This window comes from Pristis pectinata, chromosome 3 (genome assembly GCF_009764475.1).
Source record: "Pristis pectinata isolate sPriPec2 chromosome 3, sPriPec2.1.pri, whole genome shotgun sequence".
Lineage (NCBI taxonomy): Eukaryota > Metazoa > Chordata > Chondrichthyes > Rhinopristiformes > Pristidae > Pristis > Pristis pectinata.
The window spans coordinates 19,133,006-19,150,309 of record NC_067407.1 but is presented as its reverse complement, the minus strand read 5'-3'; the positions used below and the strand labels follow the sequence as shown (position 1 = coordinate 19,150,309).

Below are 17,304 nucleotides of genomic sequence, written 5' to 3'. Positions count from 1 at the left end.
CAATTATAACCATGGTCTCTACCTGACAATGTGAAATAGTTCCCAGCTATGTGCCATTCCCAAAAGCAAGACAAATGCAATCCAGCTCATCAGTTTACTCTCAATCATCAGCATTGTCAAGGAAGCCATAATTGACAGTGCTATCAAGTGCTTGTGGTTATCAACCAATAACCTACTGATGAATGCCGACTCTGGATTTTACCAAGACCACTTGGCTCCAGACCTCACCATAGCCTTGGTACAAATATATATCAAAAAGCTAAATTATAAAGGTGAGAGTGACTGCCCTTAAGTCAAGGCATCATTTGACTGAAGGTGGCATCAAGGTGCCTGGTAAAACTGAAGGCAATGGGCACCAAAGGGAAGACAGCTGGAGTGGCTGTCAGCACCAAATAGCCGGAGTCGTTCCTCTCACACTGGAGGATGGTTGTGATTGTCGGAGCTCAGTCATCCCAGCCCCAGAACATCACTGCAGGAGTTCCAACCAGGCTGCTTCATCAATGACCTTCCATCCGTCATAAGGTCAGAAATGGGATTTTGCTGATTTGTTCAATGTTCAATTCCATCGCTTTTGCAACTCCTCAGCAAATGAATCAGCCCGTACCTGCATGCAGCAAGACCTAGACAACATTCAGGCATGAACGTAGAACATCAAACAGTACGGCACAGGAACAAGCCCTTCGACCTACAATACCTGAGCTGTCCATGATGCCAATTAAAACTAATCCCATCTGCTGACACTTGGTCCATATCCCTCCATTCCCTGCCTGTTCATATGCCTGTCTCAATGTGTCTTAAATAATGCTATCATATCTGCTTCCACTAGATAAGCTATCTTTATTAGTCACATGTACATCAAAACACAGTAAAATGCATCTTTTGTGTAGAGTGTTCTGGGGGCAGCCCGCAAGTGTCACCATGCTTCCGGCGCCAACATAGCATGCCCATAACTTCCTAAACCGTACGTCTTTGGAATGCGGGAGGAAACCGGAGCACCTGGAGGAAACCCACGCAGACACATGGGGAGAACGTACAAACTTCTTACAGACAGTGGCCAGAATTGAACCAGGATCACTGGTGCTGTAATAGCGTTATGCTAACCACTACACTATCGTCCCCTGGAGTGTGTTCTAGACACCTGCCATTCTCTGTGTGTAAAAAAAACTTGCCTCATAAAACTCTTTTAAACCTTTCCCCTCTCACCTTAAATGTATACCCTCTAGTATTCGACATTTCGACAACGGGAACAAGATACCGATTGTCTACTCTGTCGATGCCTCTCATAATTTTGTAAACTTCTATCAGGTTACCCCTCAGCCTTTGATGCTCCGGAGAAAATAATCCAAGTTTGTCAAACCTCTCTTTATAGCTCATACGCTCTAATCCAGGTAACATCCTGGTGACCCTCTTTGGCACCCTATCCAAAGCTTCCACATCCTTCCTGTAGTGCAGTGACCAAAACTGCACATAATACACCAAATGTGGTCTAACCAAAGCTTTATACAGTTATTACATGACTTCCCAACTTTTATACTCAACACCGCAACCAATGAAGGCAAGTATGCTGTATGCCTTCTTTATCACCCTATCTACTTGTGTTGCCACTTTCAGGGAGCTATGGACTTGCACCCCAAGATCCCTCTGTATATCAATGCTCCCAAGGGTCCTGCCATTTACTGTATATTTTCCGCTTACATGTGACCTCCCAAAGTGCAATGCCTCACATTTGTTTGGATTAAACTCCATTTGCAATTTTTCCACCCATATTTCCAACTGATCTATATCCTGCTCAGTCTTTTGACAACCTTCCTCACTATCCACAGTTCACCAATTTTCATGTCATCTGCATACTTACTAATCAGCTCACCAACATTTTTGTCCAAATCATTTATATACATCACAATGAGCTTATGAGCTGATAAGTGACTAGTAGCACTGGCTCCACAAAAGTGTCAGGGAATGACCATCCCCAATAAGAAAGTGTCTAACCTAGATATGCGCTGGCATCACTATTGCTGAGTTCCACACCATTAATATCTGGGGGTCAGCACTGACCAGAAACTTAGATGGACCAGCCACATTTATAACATAACTATAAAAGTAGGTCAGAAGCTAGATAAACCTGTTGCGAGTGATCCACATCTTGACGTTCCAAAGCCTTTCCACCAACCACAAGGCATAGGTTAGGAGTGCAATGGAACACCTTCCAATTGCCTGGATGAGTACAGCTCCAACAGCTCCGAAGAAGTTCAATATCATCCAGGACAAAGCAACCTGTTTGATTGGCAACCCATTCACTACCCTTAACATTCATTCTCTCCACTACCAGTGGCTGCAGTGTTCACCATTCACAAAATTCACTGCAATTACTCACCCAGGCTAGCCTGCCAGCACCTCCCAGACTCACAACATCTATCATCAGGTAGGACAGGGACAGCAGGTGCCTAGGAGCACCACCACCTACCGGTTCCCGTCCAAGTCAAATATCATCCTGAACTGGAAATATATTGCTGGTCATTTGTCATCACTGGAACTCCCTGCCCAACAGCACTGTGTGAGAACCTTCACCAGCAAAGGTTTAAGAAAGTAGCTCACCACTACCTTCTTAAGGACAATTAGGGTGGGACAATAAATGCTGGCTTTACCATCAACGTCCAGATCTCAAAAAAGAATATAAAAAAGTTGCGAGACTTGAATGTCACAATCTGCTTCACTCCCAGCAAGTATAACAACTCTTTTCAATTTATTTTGCGAGTCCCATAGTTTAACTCTAATATGTTGCTTCAGTTCAAACCCAGAAAGTGTTAATTCTGAAATTCATAAGATCCTGAGTCTGTCATAACTGTGTAAATAATCATGATTCCCCCAAGGTTCTTGTACATTCTTTATGAATATTGAACTGTAGACGTCAATGATACATTTCAATTCCAACAACACTTACGCGAGTTCTTTAACAAGAGAAGCCACTGATATGAAACTGGAATTAACACTGATGGAGAAGTCATGCGACCAAAAAGTTTGACCAAAGGGCAGGTGTTGGGGAGCAACTTAAAAGAAAATGGTTGAGATGAGAGGTCAAGAGGGTCAGGGAAGAAATCCCAAAGATTAAGACCTGGGAAGCAGAAGGGACGGATTTAATTACAAAGTAATAAGATATGACAAGGGGAAAAGGTATTTCAGGCCATCTAACTGCAACACTAACTCAGTTACTCTCTCCGCAGACGCTGCATGATCTGCTGAGTGTTTCCAGCTTTCACTTTCGTTCTGATTTCCAGCAACTGCCGTATACCACCTCTCACAGTTCCAATACATTCTTTTCCTTTTCTCTCTCTCTCATTGTGATGGATTTCAGGAAGTCAAGGAAGATAGATCTTGGTCCAGTGTTCATTGGTGGCGAGGCTGTGGAGAGAGTCTCCAGTTTTAAATTCCTGGGGGCATACATCACCAAGGACTTTTCCTGGGCAATACATACCTCAGCTGTCATTAGGAAGGCACAGCAATGCCTCTATTTTTTGAGGAAATTGAGGAGAGCCAGACTGTCTCAGAACATTCTGGCGGAGAGCATCCTGACATACAACATTACTGCTTGGTATGCCAGCTGCACCAGGAAGGAGCAGAAGGCTCTGCAGAGGGTCATCAAGATGGCCCAAAACATCACTGGGACTCAGTTACCAGCGATGGAGGACATTTATCAGGCTCAATGTCGGAGCAGGACTTTAAACATCATTCGAGAACCAGCTCACCCTGCTCACTACCTTTTTAAACTACTCCCCTCTGGTAGGCAATACAGGACAATACATGCACACACTACAAGACTGAAACACAGCTTTTTTCCCCAAAGCTGTTAAGTTGTTGAACATGGACTGACACCTCCTATACATACTATGTCTTCCCCCCTTTACCGGCTAGACTCATCATGGTATTATTTAATATATTGATATTGATATGCTGCTGATTATCATTATTATTATTATCATGGTTCATTTGCACACTGCCTTTTTTTATACTTTATATTTGTGTAAGTATGTTTGTTTTATTTTATAGTTATAATTGCTCTTATCAATTTACTGTTTTGGTTTTTATTAGGCAAGGGAGTGCCATCGTAATCTCATTGTGTTGTTGTTGCAACAGTACAATGACAAATAAAGAAATTCTAATTCTAATTCATTGCCAGAACCAAGAGTAATCATGGACAATTTTGGTTTCCAACATATCACTGACATTCCCTTCATTCTCACTGACTCTACCTTTCCAGTTTTAATGAAGGGTCATTAACTTAAATGTTAACCTTGTTCCTCTCTCCATAGATGCTGCCCTACTTGCTGAGTGTTTCCAGCAATTTTTGTTTTTGTCTTAATACTGTACATAGCAGGTGTCATACTCATGTGATCTTAGGGCAGTGAAAGTTCTGCCCCAAGATGATCAGTGATCCTGCAGAAGCTAGCATTGCCCTGGTGGATACCACAGGAAGTCCTCCAGCACAGCACAGGAGTCCTGCAGTTGACATTCTGCTGAGTGGAAGGCAGTGCTACAATGGAATAGCTCAGTTACAGCTGTACCAGCCATGCGAGTTTCAGTGGGATATACATGATCAACTTTTGCATCTAGGTTTCATTAGGGTGGATGTTGTATAATTTTTATCCCCTTAATTACAGATTTGTGAAGTAGCAAGATTGCTTAGTTTTTTGACAAGTTAACACCGTTATTGATAGAAAAACATTCATCTTAAGGCTGTGTATACATGATGCAGCTGTACATCTAGAGACTTACTTAAAAGAACCTTCTGTGAATAAGGATCTTTTGACTGACCTGTGTATTCGTAATATCTCCTTGAAAGTAGCATGGCTTCCTAACGGAGGCTTGCTTTGTATCTCACTGATGCCATTCTGAAAGGAACTGTCTAGTCCGTGCTGTTTATGTTTGTTGGAAAGTCTGTGACCCTCAGGTCACTAAAGAGATTGCCGAACACACACAGTTTTAGGGAATACATCCTGTCCCATTGTCTACAGTCTCATTGTCTTTTCAATGTTAACTCAGTGTCACTGTGAATAAAGGATTAGAGCTAAAAACTTAAGTCAACGTTGCCAACGTTTGTTCTATGTTAAAACAATGTAAAATCATATCTCTATTCTCACAGTGTGGGGAAAACGTGAGCACAGGAGATCTTCTTCCAACTTATCTCGCCATCAGCCAGGCTCCTCTCAGTCTCTTTGAACCTTCTAACTCTCCACCTTCTAATTATCCTTTCCCTTCCTCACTAATTCTTCCTTCCCGATGCTAATCATACCTCTTCCACTATAAATTACCCACTCAATCCTACATTCTACCCTTCCCTCTTGCTCTGATGCCACTCATTTCACCCTTAATCCTCCACCGCTTCTTCTCCCTACCAAGGCTAGTGGGGGTGGGGAAGGCCACGCATCTTTCATCCTAACTACATTTTCCTCTCCTCTTCGAAAATCAAAGTAAAAACGGCAGATGCTGGAATTCTGAAAAGACAACAGGAAATGCTGGAAATGCTCAGCAAGTCAGGCAGCGTCAATGGAAAGAGAAGCAGAGTTGACATTTCAAGTCCAAAACCTATCAAAGGGGTTTCCCACCTGAGACATCAACACCGTTTCTCTTTCCACAGATGCTGCCTGACCTGTTTAGGAGCTGAGGCCATCATAAGTCAGCGATGATCATGTTGAATGGCAGAGCAGGCTTGAGGGGGAGGTGGCCTACTCCTGCTCCTATCTTCATGTGTTCTTTTGTTTCTGTCATTGTTTCCAACACTTTCTGTTTTCGATCTCTCTTCACTTCCTCCAATTCTCCCAAGGATAAGCCATCTAAATGCGAGTTATTTCTGGTCTGTATCTCTCTCTCTGCTGCTCCAAACCTTTCTTTTCTTTCAAATATTTCAAAAGTATTCCTTCTGTCAGTTCATTCACCTGCTACCCACCTCCCATCATGATGGTTCCTACAGAGTAGCCAACCCAACCAGGGTGTATCTACAGACACCCTTTGGAACACGCAAAAGGAACTAATGAAACTGAAGAACAAGTTCCTTGTGACTCACAACATATAAGACCATAAGACATAGGAGCAGAATTAGGCCATTCGGCCCATCAATTCTGCTCCTCCATTCAATCATAGCTGATTTATTTTCCCCTCTCAACCCCATTCTCCTGCTTTCTCCCCGTAACCTTTGACGCCCTCACTGATCAAGAACCTCCGCTTTAAATATACCCAATGACTTGGCCTTCACAGCCATCTGTGGCAATGAATTCCACAGATTCACCACACTCTGGCTAAAGAAATTCCTCCTCATCTCTGTTCTAAAGGGATGTCCTTTTATTCTGAGGCTGTGCCCTTTGGTCCTCGACTCTCCCACTACTGGAAACATCCTCTCCACATCCACTCTATCCAGGCCTTTCAGTATTCTGTAGGTTTCAATGAGATCCCCCCTCATCCTTCTAAACTCAAGCGAGTACAAACCCAGAACCATCAAACGCTCCTCATACATTAACCCTTTCATTCCAGGGGCCATTCTTGTAAACCTCCTCTGCAACCTCTCCAATGCCAGCACATCTTTCCTTAGATATGGGGCCCAAAACTGCTCACAATACTCCAAATGTGGTCTGACCAATCCCTTATAAAGCCTCAGCATTTCATCCTTGCTTTTATATTCTAGTCCTCTTGAAATTAATGCTAACATTGCATTTGCCTTCCTTACTACTGACTCAACTTGCAAGTTAACCTTTAGAGAATTCTGCACTAGGACTCCCAAGTTCCTTTGCACCTCTGATTTCTGAATTCGCTCCCCATTTAGAAAATAGTCTATGCCTTTATTCCTTCCACCAAAGTGCATGACCATACACTTCCCTATGCCATATTCCATCTGCCACTTCTTTGCCCATTCTCCCAACCTGTCCAAGTCCTTCTGCAGACTCCCTGCTTCCTCAACACTACCTGCCCCCCCACCTATCTTTGTGTCAACTGCAAACTTGGCCACAAAGCTATCAATTCCATCATCCAGATCATTAACATATAACGTGAAAAGTAGCGGACCCAACACCAATTCCTATGGAACACCACTAGTCACTGGCAGCCAACCAGAAAAGGCCCCCTTTATTCCCACTCTTTGCCTTCTGCCAGTCAGCCAATCTTCTATCTGTGCTAGTACCTTTCCTGTAATACCATGGGCTCCTATCTTGTTTAGCAACTTGGCAAAGGCCTTCTGAAATCCATGTAAACAACATCCACTGACTCTCCTTTGACTATCCTGCCTGTTACTTCCTCAAAGAATTCCAACAGATTTGTCAGGCAAGATCTACCCCTAAGGAAACCATGCTGAGTTCAGCCATGCTGTCTGTCTTTTCGGTAGGATGTGTATCCTTGGATGTTTAGCTGCCAGCTGTGATCTTGTTTCAATCACGACTCTGTGATGCCCACAACGTCATACCTGCCAATTTCTAACTGCGCTATAAGCTCATCTATCTTATTTCATATACTGTGTGCATTCAAATATAATACCTTCCAACCTGTTTTTACCACCCTTCTACTCAAATTTGTCTCCATGTTGCCTGAAATTCAAATTTGTCTCCATGTTGCTCATATATTATGAGTGGACCTGTTGGGTAGATTTAGAACAAGCCAGGGTTTATGTGCAGACATTCTTCACCACTGAGCTGTTCAGCTAACTCTTTTTGTAGCCGTTGCAAGATACAAACATATTGTCAAAGACTGTCCTCACATCAGACAGAGTTAAGCATCACTGAGCTCAGTAATTATGTGGGTATCACTTAGCTCTGTGGTTACACATGTTCTAAATAAATGACTTTTTGCTCATTCTCTGGATAAATCTCTACTTTGAGCAACAGGGTAAAATGAGTTAACAGCTCTAATAGAAGTAAAACGGGGAGAGATCCAAAGTAAAATGCCAACTCACTGTTACCCACAGGAAGTCCAGGTTGTCCCCTGTTACTGTTAGTTACTTTAAGGAATTTAAACCATCAACAAAACACAGCTGGTCTCAAAATGCAACTGTTACCTGGAGATCTCCCTCTTGGTATCTATTTTTTGGAAAATAGAGCACAAAACAGAAGCAACAAAATATAGCAGGGTACATTCCCCAAGGTCATGTGTGTTTAGCATTTTCACTCATATTTATTATAAGAAAAGCTGATGTGTGGAAGTAACTGGGGTTAAAAATGAACTGTTCCCATGTTCATTGATCCTATGTACCCTGGGCCAATTAGGCACAGTGCAATTTAGAGTCACAGTGTGGGGCAAACAAAAATTGCCTCGAAATTGTTTTGCACCAGCAGATGCAATCATTGAACTTGATAAGGTTAGCCTAAGCCACTAGATACTTGGTTTCAGGCTGCACATATATTGTAAGCACAAAACTGTTGACTCCACCTGAATTTGCCCAAGTGGAGAATTTGAATTTCAGACTTCTGCTTTTTAGGTAACTCCTGGGGTCGGTGTCCATTGCCTGAGGGAGAGCAGCAGTTGTAATAAAGGAGAGATTGATCTGGTGTTGGCTGAATGAGTATTCTGTTCACCCTGACTCCACACTTACCGTAGGTATTTACATGTTTAGAGTCACAAGAGACTGCAGATGCTGTAATCTGGAGGGTAAAGCAAACTGCTGGAGGAACTCAGCAGGTCGAGCTGCAGCTGTGGAGAAACCAGTCCAGATGAAGGGTTGTCAACTGTCCATTTCCCTCCACAGATGACGCCTGATCTGCTGAGTTCCTCTAGCAGTTTGTTATTTACATATTTACATTTACTGTGGCCGCCAGCAGTCCCTTTAAAACCCCCCTTTAAGGTACTTCAGGCAAAGAAAGATGTGAATGATGGTTTTTCAAAGCTGTGGTGCAAAGGGACGGCTTTTCAGAATGGGAGCAGCAAAAATGACAAGGAAGGGTATAACAGGTTGACCCTCTCATCCAATGGACTGATATAGTGAATCTTTATTGCACCCCTTTAAGGCAAGTTCCTTTGGTAAGGAGAACATGACTGTGAAAAGTACTCTGGGTGTGGTCTCAATAAAGTGTATTTGCATCAGTATATGAACACAAATGTTCTTTTTACAATACCTATGATATAACATCAGCATAGCATAATCAAGATATTATCAAAGTGCCAATGTAAGTGACTGAAGGATGTGGAAAGAATGGCTCAGAGGCTGACACACTGAAATAACATACTATTGGACCATTATAGTGCGGTTGCCAGTACAGAAGGGCTTTAGGAAAAACTTTTGAAAAACTTTTTTAACTGAAATGGTTTGAGGGCTTTTGCATTCAGGCATTGATGCAGATTAATTTATCATCATGGCTCAGAAATTGCAACAGATAATGTAACTTGATCTAAAAACCAGAGTTAACACACCCTTTTTGGGCGTGGTAGGGGAAAGTGTTTGTGGGAGGGCATGATATGATATGGGATGGCAAATGGTCAGAGACACCAACCCTTCAGCTTTTACGTAGCCTTTGGAAACGTTGACATCTGACAACATCTAAAATAGATTACAAATGCTCATATGATAGCCAGTTTCATTAACACAATTTTTATATAAGTAATAGAAGCAGTTGTATGTCAGAGGACTCTGTCCCCTGCAGCCCACCCCTGTACTGCTTACTCTGCCATTCATTAAGATCATGATTGATCTTGTTGCCTTACTTCTGCCTTAGGGTGGCACGGTAGTGTAGCGGTTAGCACAATGCTATTACAGCGTCAGCGACCCGGGTTCAATTCCGGCCGCTGTCTGTAAGGAGTTTGTATGTTCTCCCCGTGTCTGCATGGGTTTCCTTTGGGTGCTCAGGTTTCCTCCCACATTCCAAAAGACGTACAGGTTAGGAGTTGTGGGCATGCTATGTTTGTGCCGGAAGAGTGGCAACACTTGCGGGCTGCTCCCAGCACATTCTCAGTAACGCAAAAAGACGCACTTCACTGTGTGTTTCTATGTACATGTGACTAATAAATAAATATTTCTATCTCTGTACCCCTTATCCTACTTACGTTCATATGCTTGGTTCTCTTACTATCCAACAGTCAGTTCATCTCACATTTGAATACACTCAGTGACTGGGTATCTATAGCACTCTTGAGAAAGAGAATTGCAAAGATGTACACCACTTTGCTCAAATAAGATTTCTCCTCATCTCAATCATCAACCCTCATCCCGAGACTATTCTCCCTAGTTCTACCATCTCTAGTCAAGTTAACAACCTTTCAGCCACTACCCTGTCAATTCCTCCCAGAATCCTGGATGTCTAAAATAGTCAGCTCTCATTCTTCTAAATGCCAACATTATTTACTCTCCAGCTAAAAACAAAACAACTGGAGGAACTCAACGGGTCAAGCAGCAGTTGTGGAGGCAAAGGGATGCTTGTCATTTTAGGTGGATCAGGACTGGATCTCTCCCCACAGGATTACCCCTACATCGAAGGAATCAATCTAGTATAATCCAAGGCAAGTATGTCCTTCCTTCGTCATGGAGATCTCAACCACAAACAGCACCAATCTCACCAAAGAATTATTCAGCAAAACTTCTTTACTGTTGTTAGACTATTGAACGGTTTCCTTATACGACGAGATGGACTCTGACCTCACGATCTACTTCGTTGTGACCTTGCACCTTATTGTCTACCTGCACTGCACTTTCTCTGTATCTGTGACACTTTAGTCTGTACTGTTATTGTTTTTACCTGTACTACCTCAATACACTCTGTACTAACTCAATGTAACTGCACTGTGGAATGAATTGACCTGTACGATCTGTATGCAAGACAAGTTTTTCACTATACCTCGGTACAAGTGACAATAATAAACCAATACCAATACCAAATGTCACCAGAAAGGCCAACCTCTGCCTTCCTAAGCACTTGCTGTACCCATGTTTACTTTCTGCCTCTCGTGAACCAACACTCCAATACCCATCTGCGCACTAATATTTTCTGGTTGCTCACAATTTGAAAAGTACAGAGGCAGATCTTCCACAGAATCAGATGTTGCTGGTGGCCTGTCATTCAACCATGTTGCTCCTTCCAATCTGGTCCTGATGCAGTCTTCTGCCAGCAGACCAGATCCCCTCTGATCAGAGATGCTCAGTGCAGTATTGTGCAATTCAGAGGGTCTCTGATCACAGATGGTTGACTGCTTTCCTAGAATGGCTTTGGCAGCCACTAAGTTCCTGCCCACAAGCTCACCAGCAGTCAAAACTATCACTGAAATTGAATGCTTGTAAATGTCTATCCCACTGTTATCATACTCTTGAAAGGACCTCTCATACGCTAACAGAGGAACTCTTGATCTCCCAATCTACCTCATCGAGGCCCTTGCACTATATTTGTCTACCTGCACTGCATTTCCTCTGTAACTGCAACACCATATTCTGCATTCTGTTTTCCTTTTCACTACCTCGATGTAATTACGTATGGCATGATCTGCCTGGATGGCATGCAAACAAAAGCTTTTCACTGTATCTTGGTACATGCGACAATAATAAACCGATACCAATCTTTGGCATTCACAAACATTCAAAACGATAGAGGAACAATCCAAATTTTTAAATGGCTAATTTAAAAAAAAGCACTAAAATCAAACAATTAAAGCAAATGTTTAAACTACTGATTTACATCAAATAAGGTTTGTTCACTCTGTCTGCATTTTTGCTCCTTGTTCAGTGGCACTGCTGCACTTGCACTAGGTTTGATTGCCAACTTCCAGCCTAAGAGCTGGGAAATCTGTCGAACCTGATGGTACTCCAAGAGAAATTCACCTGAGTAACAGACTTTTTCAGGGTTTTTTTGTTTGCCCTTCTATATAATGGAAGCACGCATACTTTTTGCACAGTTAATGTACCAGGATTTGTTACACTTCCATTTCTGATTGACATTTGACGAATTGCTTTAAAATAGTTCTGTAACTTTGCTGGCTAGGAATGAAAAAAAATGTGATTGTGCACCAGTGGGACAAAACCCAGTCAATCATGATCTTATTGTGATCTTAACAAGCCAAGATATGGTCTTCCCAAAAGCAATGCTGTAAATACTCAGCAGGTCTGGCAGCATTTGTGAAGAGAGAAGCAAAGCTAATGTTTTAAGTCAATGATCTTTCAACAGAATGGGGAAAGGTTAGAAGTGCAACATGTGGGGAGGTGTAGAAGGAAAGTGAGGTCTGATGAAGGATCTTAGACCTGAAACATTAACTCTGTTTCTCTTGCCATAGATGATGCCTGGCTTGCTGAACTTTTCCAGCATTTTCAGTTTTTATTTCAGACTTCCAGCATCTGCAGTTTTCTTCTGATTTTCAACTAAGGTCTATGATTAGCCAGACATCAGAATAGATTGAACGACATAAATGGTGGTGCTGTCAGCTGAAAAAAGGTGGACAAAGTACGTCTACAGTGGGGATAGGAGGGATGAATGAAATCCAAAGTATGAGAAGATTGAAGAGAAATAAACCTGCTGGAGTTATCTGTCATGGTTCTCAGTGCCAATACGAACTAGTGATAGTTTACTCTGTATTCTGTTATTGATTTTACCCTGTACCACCTCAGTGCACTCTGTACTACCTCAGTGCACTCTGTACTACCTCAGTGCACTGTGTAATGAATTGATCTGTACAATCGGTATGCAAGACAAGTTTTTCACTGTACCTTGGTACAAGTGACAATAATAAACCAATACCTATAGTCGATTCTGAATTAACTACTTCTAATTGTTTCCTAATTTGTTGGCTCTAAATCGACACTTTGGTCAGATTTGCTATAAATGGTCATCTGCTACCCTAATCAGCAGGCATGCTCAATTAAGTTAATAGTCCAAACGAGTCTACGTTACTACAGTGGTTTTGGTTTATTTCTTCAAGGGACAGAATGGCAACAAAATGCACCAAGAGCGCACATGTCTGCAGCACCGAGTGATCACCTATAGAGGGAGCATTTCCCTGTGGTACCTGGATTCTGGCAGTCTTAAAAAAAGACTTACAATTACTAAAGTACTTGAAAGAAAACAAAACTCGCATGCATAGTCTGCTCTTTTTTCCCCTCCAGATTAAATACTTTCGAATAAAGTCTCTCTCAAACTTTGCTTCTCCAGTTTTCTGAGCTATAATCTCAGATGGTAGACTTGTCGTATGCAGTGGCAGATTTGTGCAGACCTATTGGAATACTTTGATTTCCAAATAGCAGAAGTCTCGTCCAGGATACCCTCGTCACCTTTCAACCCGTCCACCGGAACTTTAAACCCATTTGTGAATAATATTCCAAATATAAAATTAGTCTGTCTTTACTGTTTTAAAGAATGCCATAAATATATATTTAATTACAGTGCAACAAAACATCCAAACTATTATTTTTACTCTCTGGAAGACTTACCTGTTATATGAAAGGAAAGCGCCAACCAGTAGATGCGGAACAAAATCATTTTTGCGTTGTAAAATGCTGGGAGAACATCCAGGGTTTAGGAATCAAATGCTGGTGGAAAAGTCTTGGCGTTCCCAGCGAAATCCCAGACTTTGCTGTTTACGATGGCTCTCCGCCCAAGAGTCTCGCCTTGAAGCAGGTTCTTTAATTAAGATGAGTGAAAATGAGTCCCTTTCGGGGAGATATCTCTAGCAATGAGACTTTCTTCCATCTTCTCTTGATAGTTATTTTTAGGTTGCCCGCTTTACTTCTCTTCGCCGAGTTTCTGGACTGAGAGAGCAGAGAGGAAAGGCGTCACTTGTGCTAATGAATCGGGGTGATTCACGAGTACAGGAGTTGTTATCACATCAGATCCGTCCGGAACATCACTAGAATAACCTTCCCCCCCCCCCACCCCCCAACTCCTAAACTCTGCAATTGTTTCGCTGCCAAATAACACCTCATTCCAGAGTCATTACTGGACTATAACATGACATTTATTTAAAATTACACATCAACCTGAATTATTGGTCTATTAATAACATTTTAATACAACAAAATAAGGAAGGGATGTTGCGCTGTGAGACCATCATTTTTCCACGCTGCATTTAATTTGCTTTATAATAGAGGCAGGACATTTTCCTAAAACCGGCATTCTCACTCTCCTGGACACCGAGGTACCCGGCAAAACACAAACTCAGTGAACTACACCGGGTTTTCTCCAGAATAACTTTTAAATAGATTGAGAGTTGAACTGTTACAAAAGCAAGTGGCCGACTGCAACAACTGTCGTTATCAGTCACTGCCCTTCTGAGAAGCTGCCCCTTCTCTGTTCTACTGGAATGTTACGCTGGGTAGTTAGATTGTTATGTGCAACTTGCAAACCATCCTCAGGGTAAAGATTTTAATCTCTCCTTCAGGTCGTGTTGTAGTTATCAATACTCATCAAAGATTAGTACCTAAACAATATGCTTTGCATTTATAGTAATCCTGATCACTCATGCTTTATGTGCAAGATGGAAAAAGGCTGCAGAGGGTTGTAGACTCAGCCAGTTCCATCAGGGGCACACCCTCCCCACCATCCGGGACATCTTCAAGAGGCAGTGCCTCAAGAAGGCAACATGCATCATTAAGGACCACCTTGGACATGCTTTCTTCTTACTATCATCAGGGAGGAGGTTCAGGAGCCTGATGACCCACACTCAACGTTTTAGGAACAGCTTCTTCCCCTTCTCCATCAGATTTCTGAATGGTCCATGACCCCATGAACACTACCTCGTTATTCCTCTTTTGCACAATTTATTTATTTATTGGTAACTTATAGTAATTTTTATGTCTTGCACTGTACTGCTGCTGCAAAACAACAAATTTCATGACATATGTCAGTGATAATAAACCTCATTCTGATTTGGACCCTTAACAGTGTTGATACACAGAGTGGTCTTGGGGTCCAAGTCCATAGCTCGCTGAAAGTGGCTGAACATATTAATAGAGTGGTCAGGAAGGCGTATGGCATGCTTGCCTTTATTAGTTGGGGCATTGAGTTCAAGAGGTGGGAAGTTATGTTGCAGCTTTATAAAACTCTAGTTAGGCTACGTCTGGAGTTTTGCATTCATTTCTGTCACCCTATTATAGGCAGGATGTGGAGGCTTTGGAGAGGGTGCAGAAGAGGTTTACCAGGATGCTGCCTGGATTAGAGGGCATGTGCTATAAGGAGAGATCGGACAAACTTGGGTTGGTTTCTCTGGAGCGGCGGAGGCTGAGGGGAGGCCTGATAAAGGTTTATAAGATTATGAGGGGCATAGATAGAGTAGACGGCCAGTATCTTTTTCCTGGGGTCAAAATATAGTAGAGAGCATCCATTTAAGGTGAGGAGGGGGGAATTTCAAAGGAGATGTGCAGGGCAAGTTTTTTACACAGAGAGTGGGAGGTGCCTGGAATGCACTGCCAGGGGTGGTGGTGGAGGCAGATACGATACAGGCATTCAAGAGGCTCTTAGGTAAGCAGATGGATGTACAGGAAATGGAGGGATATGGACATTGTGTAGGCAGAAGGGATTAGTTCAGTTAGGCATTTAATTAATAGTTTAATTAGTTTGGCACAACATGTTGGGCTGAAGGGCCTGTTCCTGTGCTGCACTGTTCTATCTTCTATGTTCTATGTCCCATATAATCACCTCAATGCTCCTATATTTTGTGCCTCATTTTTACTGCCTAATTTAATTGTTTTGTCTACTAAATAACTCCTCACAGTGTTTTCCAGATATTAGCCCTGCCTAAGACTATTCCTCTCTGTCAGATGGGGAAATGTATCAGTGTAATAAGTCACCACACATCAATCCAACACTGCACTGATATGTCAATACAGGCTCATACAAAAGTATTTGCATAAGAAGTATCACATGGTCAGCACACGCTTGCCATTTCAGTTAACACAATGCCATAGCATCCCCTTTCCAATGGTTCAATGTTGGATGGGGAGGGGCCAGGTTAAGTACACCTATGACCCTTTTAACCCCTCAACAACGTTGTCTTCTTCTGCAGTTCAGTATATACTTTTTAGCAGACGACTAAAGCCCTTATACTGAACTCCCAACATGTTGTTGTTAAAATATTTTAAGGTTTAACTTTTTGCGAACAGTGTCGCAAAACTAAACATTATGATAGTTTAGTGGTGACAACTCATCTGTATATGGCAACATTACTTGTAGGAGCAATGCAGTGAGTCCAATGCTTTCAAAATAGATACATTTCCAGGTACTGTGATAAATCAGTGACAGAGCTTGACCGTGGAAAATGTTCATTTTCTCAGCTAATGTCTCTGTGCACAGGAAGGAATTTGCACAGGAAATTGTCACAGAAACAATCAGCACAGAGTATCAATTTTAGCCAGGACTGAAGGTAGCCCTGTGGAAGGAAGTCTGAACTTGGCAGGGGTCTTCGGATTGGGTGGGTTGGCAGGACTGGATTCTGGGATAGAGGAAATACTAATGCTGAGTGAACAGAAACATTCAATCCTTTGACAATTAATTTGTTGCTTTTAGAAATATAATGCCTACTGAAATTGTTGTGTTTATATTTTTTATACATGTCGCAGAAGGATAAAAATATTTTACAAATGTTAATACATCTGAAATCATGAAGAAAAGTGCTAGAAACAGAGTTTGCACCCAAAAATGAAGAATATCATTGTCTTTCACATGTGTTTACAAAGCACCAGCCAAAATATTATGCTGCCATTCTCCATACAGAATGGTGCTAAGTTATTCATAAATGCTTAATTCCATTGCTTCTTAAATAATTTTCAAGTTGGATGGTTTGTCCTCTTAGCAACTAGCAAATATGTTAACTGCTAAAGAGTAAAAAGTAAAACATCAATGAATCTAGTATTATTGTTGTTCTTCAAGATCAGTAGATTACAACTATCTTGGAGGCCGCAATTTTTAATAGCATGAATCCAGCACTCAGCCTTTTGTTTATTTGGTTGTGATTTTAATGAGGTCCAATTTTAAATCTAAATACCATATGCTGGCAAAAAAGAAAACTCATTTCAATGCACAAAACCCATGGATCCCACCAAACAGTAAGATATTTTTATTAGTCACATGTACATCGAAACACACAGTGAAATACACCTTTTGCATAGAGTGTTCTGGGGGCAGCCCGCAAGTGCCGTCGTGCTTCCGGCGCCAACATAGCATGTCCACAACTTCCTAACCTGTACATCTTTGGAATGTGGGAGGAAGCTGGAGCACTCAGAGGAAACCCACGCAGACAAGGGAAGAACATACAAACTCCTTACAGACAGCAGCTGGAATTGAACCTGGGTCGCTGGCGCTGTACTAACGTTACGCTAACTGCTACACTACCGTGCCTGCCCCTACACTACCGTGCCTGCCAAACAAA

General features: G+C 42.1%; 1 protein-coding gene across 2 annotated transcripts in view; it reads right to left on the bottom strand.

Annotated features, from left to right (window-relative positions):
* Positions 1-13,683, bottom strand: part of tie1 (tyrosine kinase with immunoglobulin-like and EGF-like domains 1) — a 73,734-nt gene extending 60,051 nt beyond the window's left edge. For both annotated transcript variants that reach the window (XM_052011104.1, XM_052011105.1), the window contains exon 1: positions 13,373-13,683. In XM_052011104.1, coding sequence (XP_051867064.1) covers positions 13,373-13,421 — 49 coding nt within the window. In that variant the 5' untranslated portion in view covers positions 13,422-13,683. The remainder of the gene's footprint in view (positions 1-13,372) is intronic.
* Positions 13,684-17,304: the final 3,621 nt, after the last annotated feature.